Source organism: Anomaloglossus baeobatrachus, chromosome 10 (assembly GCF_048569485.1).
Source record: "Anomaloglossus baeobatrachus isolate aAnoBae1 chromosome 10, aAnoBae1.hap1, whole genome shotgun sequence".
In the NCBI taxonomy this organism is placed as follows: domain Eukaryota; kingdom Metazoa; phylum Chordata; class Amphibia; order Anura; family Aromobatidae; genus Anomaloglossus; species Anomaloglossus baeobatrachus.
This window is the reverse complement of record NC_134362.1, coordinates 197,837,488-197,857,809: the sequence shown is the minus strand read 5'-3', so window position 1 is coordinate 197,857,809 and position 20,322 is coordinate 197,837,488. Positions and strand designations below refer to the sequence as shown.

General features: G+C 47.2%; 2 protein-coding genes across 4 annotated transcripts in view; one reads left to right on the top strand and one right to left on the bottom strand.

Moving 5' to 3' along the window:
- Positions 1-7,858: 7,858 nt before the first annotated feature.
- CEP89 (centrosomal protein 89) overlaps positions 7,859-20,322 on the bottom strand; it is a 221,722-nt gene continuing 209,258 nt past the window's right edge. For both annotated transcript variants that reach the window (XM_075326112.1, XM_075326113.1), the window contains one exon: positions 7,859-9,857. In XM_075326112.1, the coding sequence (XP_075182227.1) occupies positions 9,659-9,857 (199 nt within the window). In that variant the 3' untranslated portion in view covers positions 7,859-9,658. The remainder of the gene's footprint in view (positions 9,858-20,322) is intronic.
- LOC142254803 (E3 ubiquitin-protein ligase RNF182-like) overlaps positions 14,653-20,322 on the top strand; it is a 112,375-nt gene continuing 106,705 nt past the window's right edge. Inside the window, exon 1 of one of the 2 annotated variants that reach the window (XM_075326115.1) lies at positions 14,653-14,758. The gene's annotated coding sequence lies outside the window, so the exon portion shown is untranslated. Of the gene's footprint in view, positions 14,759-14,795; positions 14,987-20,322 lie in introns of those variants that run through there. The other variant, XM_075326116.1, reaches the window with a different exon arrangement.

Here is a 20,322-nt window from a genome sequence, read left to right as displayed (position 1 = left end):
CAATGACCTTCTGTTACTGCCAGCCTCACATTTCACAGTCGCTATGCTCTGCCGACATCGGAGCGGCTGGGAAGCCTCACCGTGTATCATTGCAAATCACGAGTAAGTCATGCAAGGTGAAAATCAAATTTTCGTAAGGATTCTTCACATTTTTTTTGCCCACCCAGTTCCTGGTAAAGACAGATACAAAACAGTATTCTTTCTGCTCCTGGCCACCACTAGAGGGAGCTTTGTGCATACAGCATAATCATTGGCCTCTGTAGTAAATCAGTACACAGTAAGCTCTTGAGCTCCCTCTAGAGTTGACACTGGGCAGCCACAATACACTTGCTACAATGAGGCTGAAAACATCACTGCTGCAGCCAATGATCGGCAGGAAGTATAGAGACTGCTGGGGGACAAAAGAAGCATTTTGTATGGTGAATATTCATTTATTGCTTTACACCATTCTGATTTTTTTCTAGGTGGCTGCACAAACTCATTATTGGAAGTGTAGATCTGAATATATATATATATACAGAGAAAGAGAGGTGTGTGTATGTATATATACAGTCATATGAAAAAGTTTGGGCACCCCTATTAATGTTACCCTTTTTTCTTTATAACAATTTGGGTTTTTGCTATTTCAGCTTCATATATCTAATAACTGATGGACTGAGGAATATTTCTGGATTGAAATGAGGTTTATTGTACTAACACAAAATGTGCAATCCGCATTTAAACAAAATGTGACCGGTGCAAAAGTATGGGCACCCTTATCAATTTCTTGATTTGAACACTCCTAACTACTTTTTACTGACTTACTAAAGCACTAAATTGGTTTTGTCACCTCATTGAGCTTTGAACTTCATAGGCAGGTGTATCCAATCATGAGAAAAGGTATTTAAGGTGGCCACTTGCAAGTTGTTCTCCTATTTGAATCTCCTATGAAGAGTGGCATCATGGGCTCCTCAAAACAACTCTCAAATGATCTGAAAACAAAGATTATTCAGCATAGGTGTTCAGGGGAAGGTACAAAAAGTTGTCTCAGAGATTTAAACAGTCAGTTTCCATTGTGAGGAACATAGTAAGAAAATGGAAGAACACAGGTACAGTTCTTGTTAAGCCCAGAAGTGGCAGGCCAAGAAAAATATCAGAAAGGTAGAGAAGAAGAATGGTGAGAATAATCAAGGACAATCCACAGACCACCTCCAAAGACCTGCAGCATCATCTTGCTGCAGATGGTGTCAATGTGCATCGGTCAACAAAACAGTGCACGTTGCACAAGGAGAAGCTGTATGGGAGAGTGATGTGAAAGAAGCCGTTTCTACAAGCATGCCACAAACAGAGTCGCCTGAGGTATGCAAAAGCACATTTGGACAAGCCAGTTACATTTTGGAGGAAGGTCCTGTGGACTGATGAAACAAAGATTGAGTTGTTTGGTCATACAAAAAGGCGTTATGCATGGAGGCAAAAAAACACGGCATTCCAAGAAAAGCACTTGCTACCCACAGTAAAATTTGGTGGAGGTTCCATCATGCTTTGGGGCTGTGTGGCCAATGCCGGCACCGGGAATCTTGTTAAAGTTGAGGGTCGCATGGATTCAACTCAGTATCAGCAGATTCTTGACAATAATGTGCAAGAATCAGTGACGAAGTTGAAGTTACGCAGGGGATGGATATTTCAGCAAGACAATGATACAAAACACCGCTCCAAATCTACTCAGGCATTCATGCAGAGGAACAATTACAATGTTCTGGAATGGCCATCCCAGTCCCCAGACCTGAATATCATTGAAAATCTGTGGGATGATTTGAAGCGACGGTCCATGCTCGGCGACCATCAAACTTACCTGAACTGGAAATGTTTTTTAAACAGGAATGGTCAAATATACGGTAGCTTCATCCAGGATCCAGGAACTCATTAAAAGCTACAGGAAGCCACTAGAGGCTGTTATATTAATGTCACTTTTATGTTGAGGTGCCCATACTTTTGCACCGGTCAAATTTTGTTTAAATGCGGATTGCACATTTTCTGTTAGGACAATAAACCTCATTTCAATCCAGAAATATTACTCAGTCCATCAGTTATTAGATATATGAAACTGAAATAGCTGCTGCAAAAACCCAAATTGTTATAAAGAAAAAAGGGTAACATTAATAGGGGTGGCCAAACTTTTTCATATGACTGTATATATATATATGTCACGGATGACAGACAGTCCCATGGTGTCTGGCTATAGAAGGTCACAGCCTTCAGCTGCGCAAACTGCTCTCTCATCTTTAATCATTCCTGCTTCTTGGTTTTCATCCCTTTCCCTTTAGGACCTTGCAGAGTTACTCACCTTTTCAGCTGCTTTTCATCAACACTTCCCTTGGTGTTTTTATAGACCTTCACTTCCTATTACTCTGTGCTGGTGATAGGTCTTATACCAATAACTAGTCTTCAGTGCAAGCAGGCGGCTTGTATTCATCTGGGAAATCTTTGTTGTTGTTGCAGTTCCTCTCCCTGAGTCATCTGGAGATAAGTTATTTGTTCTTTTTTCCTGTTTGTTATCCCTGTGTCTTCTTTAGAACTTAGTAGGGTTGACAAAGCGCTCATCCCATCCATTTCCTACCTTGGGCCTATTTCAGGGTCAGCCATCCTGCTCAGCACATAGGTATGGAACCTGGTGGTGAGGGAAGTCAGGGTCAGGTATCCTGCTCGGCACATAGGTCCGGAACCTATCTAGGGTGGTGAGGGAAGCCAGGGTCAGGTATCCTGCTCAGTGCATAGGTGTGGAAACTATCTAGGGTGGTGAGGGAAGCCAGGGACAGGTATCCTGCTCAGCAAATAGGTATGGAACCTATCTATGGTGATGAGGGAAGCCAGGGCAGGTATCCTGCTCGGCGCATAGGTGCGGAACCTATCTAGGGTGGTGAGGGAAGCCAGGGGTCAGGTATCCTGCTCGGAGCATAGGTGCCGAACCTATCTAGGGTGGTGAGGGAAGCCAGGGTCAGGTATCCTGCTCGGCACATAGGTGCGGAACCTATCTAGGATGGTGAGGGAAGCCAGGGTCAGGTATCCTGCTCGGCAAATAGGTATGGAACCTATCTATGGTGATGAGGGAAGCCAGGGCAGGTATCCTGCTCGGCGCATAGGTGCGGAACCTATCTAGGGTGGTGAGGGAAGCCAGGGGCCGGGTATCCTGCTCGGCACATAGGTGCGGAACCTATCTAGGGTGGTGAGGGAAGCCAGGGGCCGGGTATCCTGCTCGGCACATAGGTGTGGAACCTATCTAGGTTGATGAGGGAAGCCAGGGTCAGGTATCCTGCTCGGCGCATAGGTGTGGAACCTATCTAGGGTGATGAGAGAAGTCAGGGTCAGGTATCCTGCTCGGCGCATAGGTGTAGAACCTATCTAGGGTGATGAGGGAAGTCAGGGTCAGGTATCCTGCTCGGCGCATAGGTGTGGAACCTATCTAGGGTGATGAGGGAAGCCAGGGCCAGGTATCCTGCTCGGTGCATAGGTGTGGAACCTATCTACGGTGATGAGGGAAGCCAGGGTCAGGTATCCTGCTCGGTGCATAGGTGCAAAACCTATCTAGGGTGGTGAGGGAAGCCAGGGCCAGGTATCCTGCTCGGCACATAGGTATGGAACCTATCTAGGGTGGTGAGGGAAGCCAGGGTCACGTATCCTGCTCGGCGCATAGGCGCAGAACCTATCTAGGGTGGTGAAGGAAGCCAGGGTCACGTATCCTGCTCGGCGCATAGGTGCAGAACCTATCTAGGGTGGTGAGGGAAGCCAGGGTCAGGTATCCTGCTCGGTGCATAGGTGCAGAACCTATCTAGGGTGGTGAGGGAAGCCAGGGTCAGGTATCCTGCTCGGTGCATAGGTGTGGAACCTATCTAGTGTGGTGAGGGAAGCCAGGGCTCAGCGGAAGGTTTGGTCAGGGGGTCACCATCTTCCATCTATGTAAGTAGCTGGATCACTGCGTTATTTTTTTTTTTTACATTGCAATTTACAGTGATGTGTGGACGAGTGAATCTGGTGGGTGAAAAGTCCAAGATTTATTAGAAAGTATTGATTTCTGCCATTGTCACTTATGTGTCGTGCACGGTGAGGTTACACATTTTATTGTTTGCAGACAGCGAAGACTGTGATTGTGGCCGCAGCAGATGTGATGTCAGTCGTCTACTGCACAAGGGTCCATGGTCAAATAAAAGACTTGAAAGGGAAAGGACTGGGGATCAGCGAACCTGAATGGTAAAATTTGGGGTTCGTACTGGATATCTGGTGTTTGGGATTTGAACTAAAAAAACAGACTTTTCACTGAGGTCCGTGTCAGAGTTCGGGTATTGATTGTATGCTAATAAGGTTTGTGCAGCGCAGCCAATCAACAAGCTTTTCGGCATGGGGAAGATGCCTGTACGCTGCTGCAAACAAAAGAAATAATAAAAAATAACATGGGCTCCCCCCTATTTCTGATAACCAGCCAAGGTGAAGCAGACAGCTGGGGGCTGTAAGTATCAGGCTGGGAAGGTCAATGGTTATTTGGCCCCCCCCCAGCCTAAAAATAGCAGCCCGCAACTGCCTCAGAAGTGGCACCTGCAATTCTGGTGTTGTGCTTTAGCTGTTCCTGATGGCCCTGGTGCAACCTCAAAAGCAGCCTTGGGTGCCATTAAAAATGTTGTATTGTTTACCTTATACAGTCTCTGAGTTGCGCTATTGTCAGCTGCAAAATGAGCTGAGAATCTGCCAGTGAGCTCGCTCTGATGGGTAAGTGGATGACTTTTATCTTCAGTCTTCTGATAAGAAATCTGTGGAGAGAAAAGCGCATATAGGGTCTTACCCCAGTATATAAGGGGTGGGAGGAGGGTGAAACTACTCACCAGATGTCGTTGTGAGAGTCACAACAACTGTATTCGCATGTAGAATCTGATCCAAGGCTGCAGCCACCCAATTGGCAGATAACAGAGAGCAAAAGAGAAGGGTGTTTGATACTGCGCCAAAGGATCACAGGAACAGATGTTTAGATTAATGCATCTTTATTTCATCCAGGTCTACGCGTTTCCGGAGCCACTGCCCCCTTCCTCAGGACCGTCAGGAAAGACAAAACATCAAATCTGTCCTGGTGGACACCAGCATGCAGATAAATAGACAAGATAACATCATGACACCACCCCTTCTTGAAAAAAAGGGGTGGGAGGAAACAGTAAAAAAAAAAAAAAAAAATGTCCATGCTGATGTACTAAATGTATCTTTACAAATAAAATTAAACCATGACTGGTATCACATAATCGCAAATGTCAGTCAGGATACACATATTGGGTCAAGAAAAATAATAAATTATGAAAAACCAAAAAACCTGTGTTTGTTCAGTGAAATGTACAAAAATATATATGAATTTATATATTCCATAGTGTATATATGTCAACATGTGTGTTTTATACATATGAATCTGCAATCAACAGAAGAGAGTCAAGAACCCACTCCTGTCGGGCGTTCAAATGATCACCATACATAATATGTATGGTGATCATTTGAACGCCCGACAGGAGTGGGTTCTTGACTCTCTTCTGTTGATTGCAGATTCATATGTATAAAACACACATGTTGACATATATACACTATGGAATATATAAATTCATATATATTTTTGTACATTTCACTGAACAAACACAGGTTTTTTGGTTTTTCATAATTTATTATTTTTCTTGACCCAATATGTGTATCCTGACTGACATTTGCGATTATGTGATACCAGTCATGGTTTAATTTTATTTGTAAAGATACATTTAGTACATCAGCATGGACATTTTTTTTTTTTTTTTTTACTGTTTCCTCCCACCCCTTTTTTTCAAGAAGGGGTGGTGTCATGATGTTATCTTGTCTATTTATCTGCATGCTGGTGTCCACCAGGACAGATTTGATGTTTTGTCTTTCCTGACGGTCCTGAGGAAGGGGGCAGTGGCTCCGGAAACGCGTAGACCTGGATGAAATAAAGATGCATTAATCTAAACATCTGTTCCTGTGATCCTTTGGCGCAGTATCAAACACCCTTCTCTTTTGCTCTCTGTTATCTTCAGTCTTCTGAGCATCTCTCAGGTGATTTATGACCACAGGAAAGTTAACCTGAACTTTGTGGTCATCAAAAAGGAGCTCAGAAGAAGGAAGATAAGTCATAAACTCCTCTGTCAGGACCAGCTCACTGGTGGATTCTCAGTTAGCTCATGTTGTAGCTTAAAGTAATTACATGCATTTCAGCACTGTCATGTTAGTTATGTGTGGAGATCTGACTATAACCATGAGAGCAGAACAGGCAATCACCTGACAACTCCTCTAACTGTAAAAGTAGGTGCTATAATGTTTTGTGCCCTAACCAGGGACCTGTCAACGTTCATATTTTAGAAAATACTTCTATTCTCAATTAAGTATTTCCAGTACATTTTTTATTCATTTTATTGTGAAGCTCCTGATGATGATTAATCGTGGCGAAACGTATAGAGGTTTTTCTCCACAATTAGTCTGTGGAGCTCCTGATGATGATTTATCGTGGCGAAACGTATAGAGGTTTTTCTCCACAATTAGTCTGTGGAGCTCCTGATGATGATTTATCGTGGCGAAACGTATATAGGTTTTTCTCCACAATTAGTCTGTGGAGCTCCTGTTGATGATTAATCGTGGCGAAACGTATAGAGGTTTTTCTCCACAATTAGTCTGTGAAGCTCCTCATGATGATTAATCGTGGTGAAACGTATAGAGGTTTTCCTCCACAATTAGTCTGTGGAGCTCCTGATGATGATTAATCGTGGCGAAACGTATAGAGGCATTTCTCCACAGTTAGTCATTAAAAACATATCTAACCTCTATGTACACAAATATAGTCCGCACTTACCGTATGTGATGGGTCTGTGCAGTCTTGTCACCTCCAGCCTCATACTGATCCCTATAGGAAGGAAATCTCTGACATTAGGGCTTCATCTTCTCAAAGTAAGTGCGGTTGAAGAGCTTACAATTTAGCAGTTTTGTCCTCCTGTGATTCTTGCATTAGACAGGTCGGTACAATGAGCGTATTATTATATAACTATAGGAAACACAAGCCGTCACCACTAAGACTCAATTGTGCTGTGAAAGGTGTTGTGTAACCGGCTACAATCATGGCTACAATAGAAGTAAAGTGTCAGCGAGTCAGTAAATTTCTTACATTCATATCTGAGTGACACCCTATAATACCGCCACCATACGTGGCACGTGCGCTGCCATCACTAAGGCCGTCATTGCTTATAAAAAATACTGCAATACCATAGTAGTACGATTACTGATCTATGACTCCCGGCGCCGGCCTGAGCTTCATAAGAGCACCAAGATGGCGGCAACGGGGGGCTTCCGTGGGCCATCAGCCGTTGTCAGAGATTGACACTTAAATGGTTAATGAATCGGCGCGAACTGTTGCACCAGTACATGACATAAGAGGACTTACCTGTACGTCCTATGGAAGGAACGGGTTAACACACTGAAACGTAAACTGGTAACAAACTTTTTGAAAAGTTTTATAAAGTTTTAAAAAGTTTTAAAAAGTTTTATAAAGTTTTATAAAGATTTTGAAAAGTTTAGTAGTTTTCATTGATGACCCCCTGAAAAGGAAGGGGCAGAAGTGCTCGGCTTATCCGAGTGGTTTACGGGGGGTGTCAGGACCCAAACGTGCGGCACATTTTGCTTAGTTTTTTTACAATAGGTCCTTTGGATCCATCAAGACAATGGCCGCGGTCAGATGTATACCTCACGATGAGCATAGGCACAAAGGCTTTGTGCAAGTAGCCACACTGAGGCTTTCTATAGCCGGTTTGATCTCAGGTTGCAACCGATGCACCAGCAAGGACAGGATGAGCATTAGCCATTAAAATAAAATTCTTTAATTTAGCAAAAAGACTACAAAATATATTCATTGTGCAAATGTAGAATTAATGAATACAGACCTTGTAAAGTGCTGCAGAAGAAGCCACGTCTTAAAGATAATTGTTATGACACTTTCTACCCCATTGTCCCTTTTATATAAAGACTCTTCGTCCGAAAATATAATAGACTGATTATCCTGTACAGAAATATCATTCTAACACTTTCTGCCCCTGTTGTCCTATTTTCTCAGTTGTTTTTTTTTTTTTCAAAGCAGAAGTTTGTGCTCCAGAGCTGCACTTCCTACTATAAAAAAAATGGAGCACGGGGCTCTGCTCACATCTGCGTTTCCAATGTATACATCCTTCTGAAAGTAAATGGTTTGTTTACCTTTGGGGACATTATTTTATTTTTTTTACATAAATCATGCATTTGGGTTTAAAAATATATATTTTTTGCAATTGGGTTTTGTTACAAATTTTGCACCGTTTTAGTTTTACAGGCGCATTCAACTTTGATGTGGTCATAAATCAGCTGAAAAGAGCTCCGAAGAGAGAGAAAAGTCTCTCCGTCTGGCAGAATGAACTCACTAATGACCCCTCAGTTGACTCGTCCTGCGTCGGAGTGAACTCACTGAAGACCTCTCAGTTGACTCGTCCTCCGTTAGAATGAACTCCCTAATGACCTCTCAGTTGACTCATCCTGCGTCAGAATGAACTCACTGATGACGCCTCAGTTGACTCGTCCTGCGTCAGAATGAACTCACTGATGACTTCTCAGTTGACTCATTCTGCGTCGGAATGAACTCACTAATGACCTCTCAGTTGACTCGTCCTGCGTCAGAATGAACTCACTAATGATCTCTCAGTTGACTCGTCCTGCGTCAGAATGAACTCACTAATGATCCCTCAGTTGACTCATCCTGCGTCAGAATGAACTCACTAATGATCTCTCAGTTGACTCATCCTGCGTCAGAATGAACTCACTAATGATCCCTCAGTTGACTCGTCCTGCGTCAGAATGAACTCACTAATGACCTCTCAGTTGACTCGTCCTGCGTCAGAATGAACTCACTAATGACCACTCAGTTGACTCTTCCTGCGTCAGAATGAACTCACTAATGACCTCTCAGTTGACTCGTCCTGCGTCAGAATGAACTCACTGATGACTTCTCAGTTGACTCATTCTGCGTCGGAATGAACTCACTAATGACTTTTCAGTTGACTCGTCCTGCGTCAGAATGAACTCACTAATGACCTCTCAGTTGACTCATCCTGTGTCAGAATTAACTCACTGATGACCTCTCAGTTGACTCATCCTGCGTCAGAATAAACTCACTAATGACCTCTCAGTTGACTCATCCTGCAGCCAAATAAAGTATTTGTAAAAACTAAAACGGTGCAAGATTTTTAAAGAAAATGGCTTTTAAAAATGGCAGATAATAATTACGAATGGCACGGCGAGCTCACTGATGAAGTCTCAGTCGACTCATTTTGCAGCCAGCAATAGATAGCAACATAGAAGCTAAAGAAGGCAACGTTTTTAATGGAAGCCAATTGCAAAAATGATTCTTAGACCCAATTACATGCATTTAAGCAAAAAAAATTACAAAAATGTCCGCAGAAAGGTAGAAAAAACCAACGCAGGGTCCGGAAACAAGCGTCACCCGTTAGACCCCACTGTCAATAATGGTTTCCGTCATGGTGTATGGTATTTTTAGCCTGAGCCTCCGACACAGATGTGAACAGAGCCCTAAAAAAAAGACAATTTGCTACTGGTAGGGTTTGGTTCTGCGATCAGCCGGCTACTTCCCGGGGTCATCGGTGTGGGAGGAGGAGTTGACGTCGCAGTAAGTGAGGCCGTATCCGATGACGGGGTCCGGCTGCAGGAAGCCGTCGCTGCCCCCCGCGTTTTTCAGGGCGCCGCTGTACAAAAGAGCTCGCAGTTCTTTCTTCTCGTTGGCCGCCGACTCCCAGACGACTTCTAGCTCTTCTTCCGCTTGTCTGAAAGTAAAAAAATAAATAAATAAAAAAAAAAAAATATATAATAAAATAAAAAAAAACATATATATATATATATATATATATATTATATATAATATATATATATATATATATATATTATATATAATATATATATATATATATATATATATCTCGGATTTATCAATGTATCCAGCCGAGATCTGCAGAAAATAGACGCTCATGAAGAGTCAATATAAATGATTTTCTCTGCCTCTGGGAAAGCTGGGTGCCTATCAGTATGGAGAACCCCTATGGCTCCGGTGGGGGGGGTCATCCTGCTCTTCCATAGGTTTATTGGTACAGACCCCGCAGATTTATCACATATGTGTCCTTCAGGAGCTCTGGAAATAACCGTATGAGCTGCGATGGTAAGCACCTGCCGTCCACAGAGTGATAAGGAGAGGTGACCTCTGATAAATGGCCTCCTGTACACGGCACTATAGGGGATTCCTATAGACTGAACTGTGATACTATAACACTCAGCATCTTCAGCCTACACTTTCTTTTAAAAAAAAAAAATTAAAAAAAAATGAAGGCCCCCCAACCCCCCCTCCCCCCCACACACCCATTTTTCATATCCAGCACAGGCACAGGAGCAGGCTACAACCCTCAGCTGTCTGTTGGTTATGAAAAATAGAAGGGATCCCACACTTTTTTTTTAAATTATTTTATTTTTATTTTTTTTTTAAAAAATGAAGTGGGTCTCCCCCATTTTTCTAAAATCAGCCGAGGTCCAGCAGACAACTGAGGGCTGATATAATTAAGGTGGGAAGGGCCATTGTTATTTGGCCCTTTCCAGCCTAACAATAGCAGCCCACAGCCACCCTAGAAGTGGTGCATCTATAAGATGCGCCAATTCTGGCGCTGGACCCGGCTCTCCCGATTGCCCTGGTGCGGTGGCAACTGGGGTAGTAAGGAATTAATAGCAGCCCATAGCTTCCACTAAGTCCTAGATTAGTGATGTCAGTGGTCTATAAGATACCCTCCATCACTAATCTGTAAATAAACACAAAACATCCAAAAATCCTTTGGAATAAAACACAAAAAACACCCTCTTTCACCACTTTATTATCCCCCAAACACCCCTCCAGGGCCAACGTAATCCACACGAGGTCCAACGGGAATTCAGCTCTGCTACATCTGTCCTCTCAACATGACTGCCCACTGTGAGTGCAGACAGAGCCGCAGTTGCGGGACCCGCAGTACGGCGTGTGTCGCGGCAGTGACGTCACGGTTCACAGCTGTGAGACTAAGGCTGTGACTGAAGTGAGCCGTGCAATCAGCGGTGATGTCACTCAGGTGAGTCCTCCAGCTGCGGCTCACTTCAGTCACGGCCTGATTTGCAGTCACAGGTGGAGGACTCCAGCTGTGACCGGAAATCACCTGAGTGACGACACCGCTGGTCGCGCGGCTCACGTCAGTCACTTGGGTGATTTGCTGTCACAGATGGAGGACTCCAGCTGTGGCTGCGGCTAACCTGAGTGACATCACCGCTGATAGCGCGACTCATCTCAGTTGCTGCATGGAGCTCACAGCGGGCAGTCATGTTCTATGGCACTCGCTATGAGCATCAGATGTAGCACTGCTGGAAGCGTCGTGGGACCTCGTGTGGATTACGTCGGACCTGGAGGGGTGTTTTGAGGGTTAATAAAGTGGTGAAAGAGGGGCCTTTTTTGTCTTTTATTTCAAATAAAGGATTTTTTGGGTGTATATTTTTAGTTTCACATACAGATTAGTGATGGGGGGTGTCTCATAGACGCCTGCCATGACTAATCTAGAACTTAGTGGCAGCTATGGGCTGCTAATAACTCCTTATTACCCCGATTGCCACCGCTCCAGGATAATCGGGAAAAGCCGGGTAAAGTCCCGGAACTGTTGCGTCTAATGGATGCGGAAATTCCGGGCGGCTGCTGGCTATTTTTTGGCTGGGGGCTCCCAATAATATGGGTCTCCCCAGCCTGAGAATACCAGCCCTCAGCTGTGAGGCTTTAACCTTGGCTGGGTATCAAAATTGTGGGGGACTGTACGCCGTTTTTTTAAAAAATTATTTATTTTACTGTATAGACCCACAAATAAACTGCAAGGTGCGCACAGAAAATCTGACTTCTCATAGACTTTGCTGGGAAGTGAAATGTCAAAACTTGCTGACAAAAAAAAAAAGCACCAAAACATGCAGCATGTGCATATAGCCTTACCTATAGACTGGACTGTGATACTATAAGTCTCAGCATCTTCTGCCTACACTGTGGGTTACATAGGGACTAAACACAGCGGGGCCCTAATATCGATCGGTCCTGATAAAGCAGGAGAATAAGGAGTGGGCGCCGGGCGTCACACTGGATGGCACCATCTCACTACTAGGTTTGCCATGTGGGCTGGTATTATAGGGTGCAGTCACTGGCATCGGGTCATCCAAGCTGTGGAGGTCCAACAGTGGAAAGGAGCGACTTACGAGTTACTACATATTAGATATTCCACCTATGTCTCTCCGGCTGTGGTGAACTACACGTCCCAGCATGCCAGGCCGCCTAGAGGACTACAGGGTGTAGACTCCTGGCAACAGATACAGCATAGAGCATACACTATAGATGGTGAGAGTTGTAGTGTCACAGTCTCGTCTATAGATAATGCATAGATGGTGGGTTACAGATGCTGGGAGTTGTAGTATCACCGCATCATTTATAGATATGACATGCAGTGTAGGGCAGAGATGCTGGGAGTTGTAGTATCACATCTATTTGCTACTTTTTGGTCCTTATTGCTCTGTTTTCTCCATACTGTGGATGTGACACATTTCTGCACCTTCGTCGCTGTGCTTTATTCTCTATGGTCTCGTGTCTGCACTCTCATCTCTGCACTCTCGTCTCTGCACTCCCGTCCCTGCTTTCTCGTCTCAGTGCCTCGTCTCTGCACTCTCTTCTCTGCACTCTCTTCTCTGCACTCTCTTCTCTGCACTCCCGTCCCTGCTTTCTCGTCTCAGTGCCTCGTCTCTGCACTCTCTTCTCTGCACTCTCGTCTCTGCACTCCCGTCCCTGCTTTCTCGTCTTAGTGCCTCGTCTCTGCACTCTCTTCTCTACACTCTCGTCTCTGCACTCCCGTCCCTGCTATCTCGTCTCAGTGCCTCGTCTCTGCACTCTCGAATCTGCTCTCATCTCTGTGCCTCGTCTCTACTCTCATCTCTGTGCCTCGTCTCTGCTCTCATCTCTGTGCCTCGTCTCTGCTCTCATCTCTGTGCCTCGTCTCTACAATCTCGTCTCTGCTCTCATCTCTGTGCCTAGTCCCTGCACTCGCCTCTCTGCTCTCATCTCTGTGCCTCGTCTCTGCTCACATCTCTGTGCCTCGTCTCTACACTCTCGTCTCTGCTCTCATCTCTGTGCCTAGTCCCTGCACTCGCCTCTCTGCTCTCATCTCTGTGCCTAGTCCCTGCACTTGCCTCTCTGCTCTCATCTCTGCACTCTCCTCTCTGCTCTCATCTCTGCGCTCTCATCTCTGATCTCATCTCTGTGCCTCGTTTCTGCACTCTCGTCCCTGCACTCTCCTCTCTGCTCTCATCTCTGCGCTCTCATCTCTACGCTCTCGTCTCTGCTCTTATCTCTGTGCCTCCTCTCTACGCTCTCGTCTCTGCTCTTATCTCTGTGCCTCGTCTCTGCACTCTCATCTCTGATCTCATCTCTGCTCTCATCTCTGCTCTCATCTCTGTGCCTCGTCTCTGCACTCTCGTCCCTGCACTATCCTCTCTGCTCTCATCTCTGTGCTCTCATCGCTACGCTCTCGTCTCTGCTCTTATCTCTGTGCCTCCTCTCTACGCTCTCGTCTCTGCTCTCGTCTCAGTGCCTCGTCTCTGCACTCTCGTCTCTGCTCTCCTCTCTGGGCCTCGTTTCTGCACTCTCGTCCCTGCACTCTCCTCTCTGCTCTCATCTCTACGCTCTCATCTCTGCTCTTATCTCTGTGCCTCCTCTCTACGCTCTCGTCTCTGCTCTTATCTTTGTGCCTCGTCTCTACACTCTCGTCCCTGTACTCTCCTCTCTGCTCTCATCTCTACGCTCTCATCTCTGCTCTTATCTCTGTGCCTTGTCTCTGCACTCTCATCTCTGCTCTCCTCTCTGTGCCTTGTTTCTGCACTCTCGTCCCTGCACTCTCCTCTCTGCTCTCATCTCTACGCTCTCATCTCTGCTCTTATCTCTGTGCCTCCTCTCTGCACTCTGCTCTCGTCTCTGTGCCTCGTCTCTGCACTCTCCTCTCTGCTCTCTCATCTCTACGCTCTCATCTCTGCTCTTATCTCTGTGCCTCCTCTCTACGCTCTCGTCTCTGCTCTCCTCTCTGTGCCTCGTCTCTGCACTCTTGTCCCTGCACTCTCCTCTCTGCTTTCATCTCTGCGCTCTCATCTCTACGCTCTCCTCTCGGCTCTCATCTCTGTGCCTCCTCTCTACGCTCTCGTCTCTGCTCTCCTCTCTGTGCCTCCTCTCTACGCTCTCGTCTCTGCACTCTCATCCCTGCACTCTCGTCTCTGCTCTCATCTCTGCGCTCTCATCTCTACGCTCTCATCTCTACGCTCTCCTCTCGGCTCTCATCTCTGCGCTCTCATCTCCATGCTCTCGTCTCTGCTCTTATCTCTGTGCATCGTCTCTGCACTCTTGTCTCTGCTCTCCTCTCTGTGCCTCCTCTCTGCACTCTTGTCTCTGCTCTCCTCTCTGTGCCTCGTCTCTGCACTCTCGTCCCTGCACTCTCCTCTCTGCTCTCATCTCTGCGCTCTCATCTCTACGCTCTCCTCTCGGCTCTCATCTCTGTGCCTCCTCTCTACGCTCTCGTCTCTGCTCTCCTCTCTGTGCCTCGTCGCTGCGCTCTCCTGGGGATCTGATGGACGGGGATCCGCTGTCGCTGTGAGTGATTAATGATCCGCGCTCAGTTGCTCGCTGTCGTCTGGCGGATGATGAGGGATACAATGGGAGAGAACGCGGCGTGCTTGTGCTCTTCCATCAGCAGCGCGGCAGCGTTGCTGTCATTTGCTCGGTTGCTCAGTCTCGTCTCCGCAGCATCCTGTGCTCTGGGCAATTACCAAATTACTTCTACACTGCGTGTTCACAATCCGCGGCCGGGCGGCATTATGGGTAGGCTTTTTTCCTTCTTAAACTCGCAGCGATGAACATTTCTGGTGTCCTCAGATCGGGGGAGATTATGTAACACATCCTTATGGAAAGAATCAAGCGGGCACAACTGTCTGAACTAAACCGCCTCTCGGGTGTGCAAAGTGCAGCGCGCCGGGCGAGACGATGAGACGATATGGCATCAATTGGGTGGTAGTATGTGTATATTACAGCAGCAGGGTCCATATGGTATTGGTGCGGTAGTATATGTTTAGCACTTGGGTGGCAGTATCTGTAGATTACAGCAGCAGGGTGCATATAGTATTGGTGCGGTAGTATATGTTTAGTATTTGGGTGGTAGTATGTGTATATTACAGCAGCAGGGTGCATATAGTATTGGTGCAGTAGTATATGTTTAGTATTTGGGTGGCAGTATGTGTAGATTAAAGCAGCAGGGTCCATATGGTATTGGTGCGGTAGTAGATGTTTAGCACTTGGGTGGCAGTATGTGTAGATTAAAGCAGCAGGGTCCATATGGTATTGGTGCGGTAGTATATGTTTAGCACTTGGGTGGCAGTATCTGTAGATTACAGCAGCAGGGTGCATATAGTATTGGTGCGGTAGTATATGTTTAGTATTTGGGTGGTAGTATGTGTATATTACAGCAGCAGGGTGCATATGGTATTGGTGCGGTAGTATATGTTTAGTATTTGGGTGGTAGTATGTGTATATTACAGCAGCAGGGTGCATATAGTATTGGTGCAGTAGTATATGTTTAGCACTTGGGTGGCAGTATGTGTATATTACAGCAGCTGGGTGCATATGGTATTGGTGCAGTAGTATATGTTTAGTATTTGGGTGCTAATATGTGTAGACTACGGCAGCCAAGTTCATATGGTATGGGTGCTGTAGTATAGGTTTAGTACTTGGGTGGTAGTATGTGTATATTGTAGCAGCAGGGTGCATATAGTATTGGTGTGATAGTATATATTTAGTATTTGGGTGGCAGTACGTGTATATTACAGCACCCGGGTGCATATAGTATTGGTGCGGTAGTATAGGTTTACAATTTAGTTAGGCGTTTCTATATAATCTTGCAGCAGGGTGCATGTAGTAGTGGTGCGGTAGTATATATTTAGTATTTGGGTGGTAGTATATGTAGATTACAGCAGCCAGGTGCGTATAGTATTGGTGCGGTAGTATGTGTTTAGCATTTGGGTGGTAGTATGTGTATATTACAGCAGCCAAGTTCATATGGTATGGGTGCGGTAGTATAGGTTTAGTACTTGGGTGGTAGTAAGTGTATATTGTAGCAGCAGGGTGCATGTAGTAGTGGTGCGGTAGTATATGTTTAGTACTTGGGTTGCAGTATGTGTATATTACAGCGGCCGGGTGCATGTAGTATTGGTGCGGTAGTATATGTTTAGTGTTGGTGCAGCAGTGCTGTATGTTTCTATGTATAATGACGCCTCTGCCTATATTGGGGCACATATACAGTATATCTGACGTGTTAGCACATCCCGCATTTCTCCTGAATATTGGAGGGGTGCTAGAAGAGAACAGACCGCTGTAAGGAAACCTCAGGAGCCGTCCGTGCACCGGGAGGATTCGCCGCTCTCCACGAGGTCGCAGTCCGCAGGCTCCACGCGTCGGGTCTGCACTCCATATACGCGCACTATCAGGGACGTGGGATTGGCTGGCGGGATGATGTGTAGTCGCGGTGACTTGGCTGGCGCTGATGGATTGCTCTTATCTGATCCGCGATACTTTCTTCCTCCGAGGCTCCGCAGCCGCTCAGAGATAATAGGAAATAATGTACATAATCTAGTGCTGGGGAGACGGAGACACACCAGCCATCAGCAATCACCGGCACATTGCTCCATGCTCGGGAAATCACAAAAATGCAGCCAGATGTGTATGGCGGCTGATAATGACTGTGTGCATGCGGCTCTAAAAAAAAAATGGGGGCTTCAAAAGGATGACAATTCTATTACACTCGCGCTACACTGGAGGTGCGAAACAAGAAAAGAAAGGTTTATGCGCCCCCCCCAATGTGAGCGGCGATCAGTATCTGGAGCCTCCGGGCTGTGTAGCACGACTCGCCTGCTCTGCTCTCTGAGCTGTTCCTTTAATGATGGGGCAGAGTGCCTGTAACTTGCTCTGCCCGATCACAGAGAGAACTGTGAGGGCAAAAAAGGAAGCTGAACTATCAGCGATCAGGCTCCTGGTACAGGGGAAAGTCCAGAACCACTGGATCCCCTGGAAGCAGCATTAAGCCTTCCACTGACCTGCATGGAAGAGCTTAAAATGTATCACTTGTCAACCAGGGATCCTTAGGTCAACTCTTATCTACCATAGCTTCAGAGCCATTGATCCTTAGGTCACCTCTTCTCTTCCCTAGCCCACCAGGGATCCTATCATCACCTCATCTCTTCCCTAGCCCACCAGGGATCCTATCATCACCTCATCTCTTCCCTAGCCCACCAGGGATCCTATCATCACCTCATCTCTTCCCTAGCCCACCAGGGATCCTATCATCACCTCATCTCTTCCCTAGCCCACCAGGGATCCTATCATCACCTCATCTCTTCCCTAGCCCACCAGGGATCCTATCATCACCGCATCTCTTCCCTAGCCCACCAGGGATCCTATCATCACCTCATCTCTTCCCTAGCCCACCAGGGATCCTATCATCACCTCATCTCTTCCCTAGCCCACCAGGGATCCTATCATCACCGCATCTCTTCCCTAGCCCACCAGGGATCCTATCATCACCGCATCTCTTCCCTAGCCCACCAGGGATCCTATCATCACCTCATCTCTTCCCTAGCCCACCAGGGATCCTATCATCACCTCATCTCTTCCCTAGCCCACCAGGGATCCTATCATCACCGCATCTCTTCCCTAGCCCACCAGGGATCCTATCATCACCTCATCTCTTCCCTAGCCCACCAGGGATCCTATCATCACCTCATCTCTTCCCTAGCCCACCAGGGATCCTATCATCACCGCATCTCTTCCCTAGCCCACCAGGGATCCTATCATCACCGCATCTCTTCCCTAGCCCACCAGGGATCCTATCATCACCTCATCTCTTCCCTAGCCCACCAGGGATCCTATCATCACCTCATCTCTTCCCTAGCCAACCAGGGATCCTATCATCACCTCATCTCTTCCCTAGCCCACCAGGGATCCTATCATCACCTCATCTCTTCCCTAGCCCACCAGGGATCCTATCATCACCTCATCTCTTCCCTAGCCCACCAGGGATCCTATCATCACCTCATCTCTTCCCTAGCCCACCAGGGATCCTATCATCACCGCATCTCTTCCCTAGCCCACCAGGGATCCTATCATCACCTCATCTCTTCCCTAGCCCACCAGGGATCCTCTAGTTACCCCTTCTCTTCCCAAGACCACCATGGATCCCTTCGTCAGCGCTTCTTTGCCCTAGTTCCCCAGGGATCCTCTTGTCCCCTTTTCTCTGCTCTAGACCACCAGAGATTGTCTAGTCATCTGTTCTCTGCACCACACCACCAGGGATCCTCCCGTCACGTCTTCGCTGCTCTAAACCACCAAGGATCCTCATATCACCTTTTCTCTAGTTCACCAGGGATCTTCACAATCACCTCTTCTCTGCACCATACCACCAGGGATGCACATGTCACATCTTCTCTACCCTAGACCATAAGGGATCCTCACATTACCTTTTCTTTGCCCTAGTTCACCAGGGATCGTCTACCCTCTCTTCTCTGCCCCATTCTACCTGGGATCCTTACGTTACCTCTTCTCTGCACTAGCTCACCAGGGATACTCTGGTCCCCTCTTCTCTGCTCTAGACTACCAGAGATTGTCTAGCCCCCTCTTCTCTGCACCATACCACTAGGGATCCTCACTTCACCTCTTTTATGCCCTAGTTCACCAGGGATCTTCTCGTCCTCTGTTCTATGCTCTAGACCACCAGGGATCCTATCGTCCCCTCTTCTATGCCCTAGTTCAACAGGGATCCTCTCATCCCCTCTTTTATGCCCTAGTTCACCAGGGATCCTCACCTCTTCTACGCCCTAGTAGACAAGGGATCCTCTCGTCCCCTCTTCTCGGCTCTAGTTCACCAGGGATCCTTTTGTTCCCTCTTATCTGCTCTAGACCACCAGGGACTCTGCCGTCGCCTCTTCTCTGCACCATACCACCAGGGATCCTCACATCACATCTTCTCTGCCCTAGACCACAAGGTATCCTTACATTACCTTTTCTTTGCCCTAGTTCACCAGGGATCGTCTAGTCACCTCTTCTCTGCCCCATTCTACCAGTGATCTTTACGTTACCTACTCTCTGACCTGGAACACCAGTGATCCTTAAGTCACCGCTTCACAGCCCTAGTCCACCAGCGATCCTCACTTGTTTGCCCGCGACCACCAGGGATCCTTATTTTACCTTCTCTTTTACCCTAGACCACCAGGGATCCTGACATTAACCCATTTACTGCTCTAGACCAGCAGGAATATGAACAACAACACTGTTACTACCGTAGAACAAAAGATGTATCGATATTAACACTTACACTCACAAGCGACTGACGTAACCCAACTCACTAGCCCAGACCACCAGGGATACAAATATTACCGTTTACTGCTTTGGACAACCCAGTATGCAGATAACCTTCACTGATGAGATCTGGTTGCTTTATAAATAATAAAATGCTGCCTAATATTTTTTAGGTTATTTTTGATGGCAGGCGCAGTGTCCAGACCCCCAGCCGGCTGTCCAGACCCCCAGCCGGCCCAGTGTCCAGACCCCCAGCCGGCCCAGTGTCCAGACCCCCCGCAGGCCCAGTGTCCAGACCCCCAGCCGGCCCATTGTCCAGACCCCCAGCCGCCCCAGTGTCCAGACCCCCAGTGTCCAGACCCCCAGCCGCCCCAGTGTCCAGACCCCCAGCCAGCCCAGTGTCCAGACCCCCAGCCGCCCCAGTGTCCAGACCCCCAGCCGCCCCAGTGTCCAGACCCCCAGCCGCCCCAGTGTCCAGACCCCCAGCCGCCCCAGTGTCCAGACCCCCAGCCGCCCCAGTGTCCAGACCCCCAGCCGGCCCAGTGTCCAGACCCCCAGCCGGCCCAGTGTCCAGACCCCCAGCCGGCCCAGTGTCCAGACCCCCAGCCGGCCCAGTGTCCAGACCCCCAGCCGGCCCAGTGTCCAGACCCCCAGCCGGCCCAGTGTCCAGACCCCCAGCCGGCCCAGTGTCCAAACCCCCAGCCGGCCCAGTGTCCATCTACAATGGAATAGCGGGAACATCGCCTCTGCTCACACGCCTTCACCGAAATCAGAGCTGGAGGGAATATTGATCTGAAGCCAAAAGTGAGGGAGAT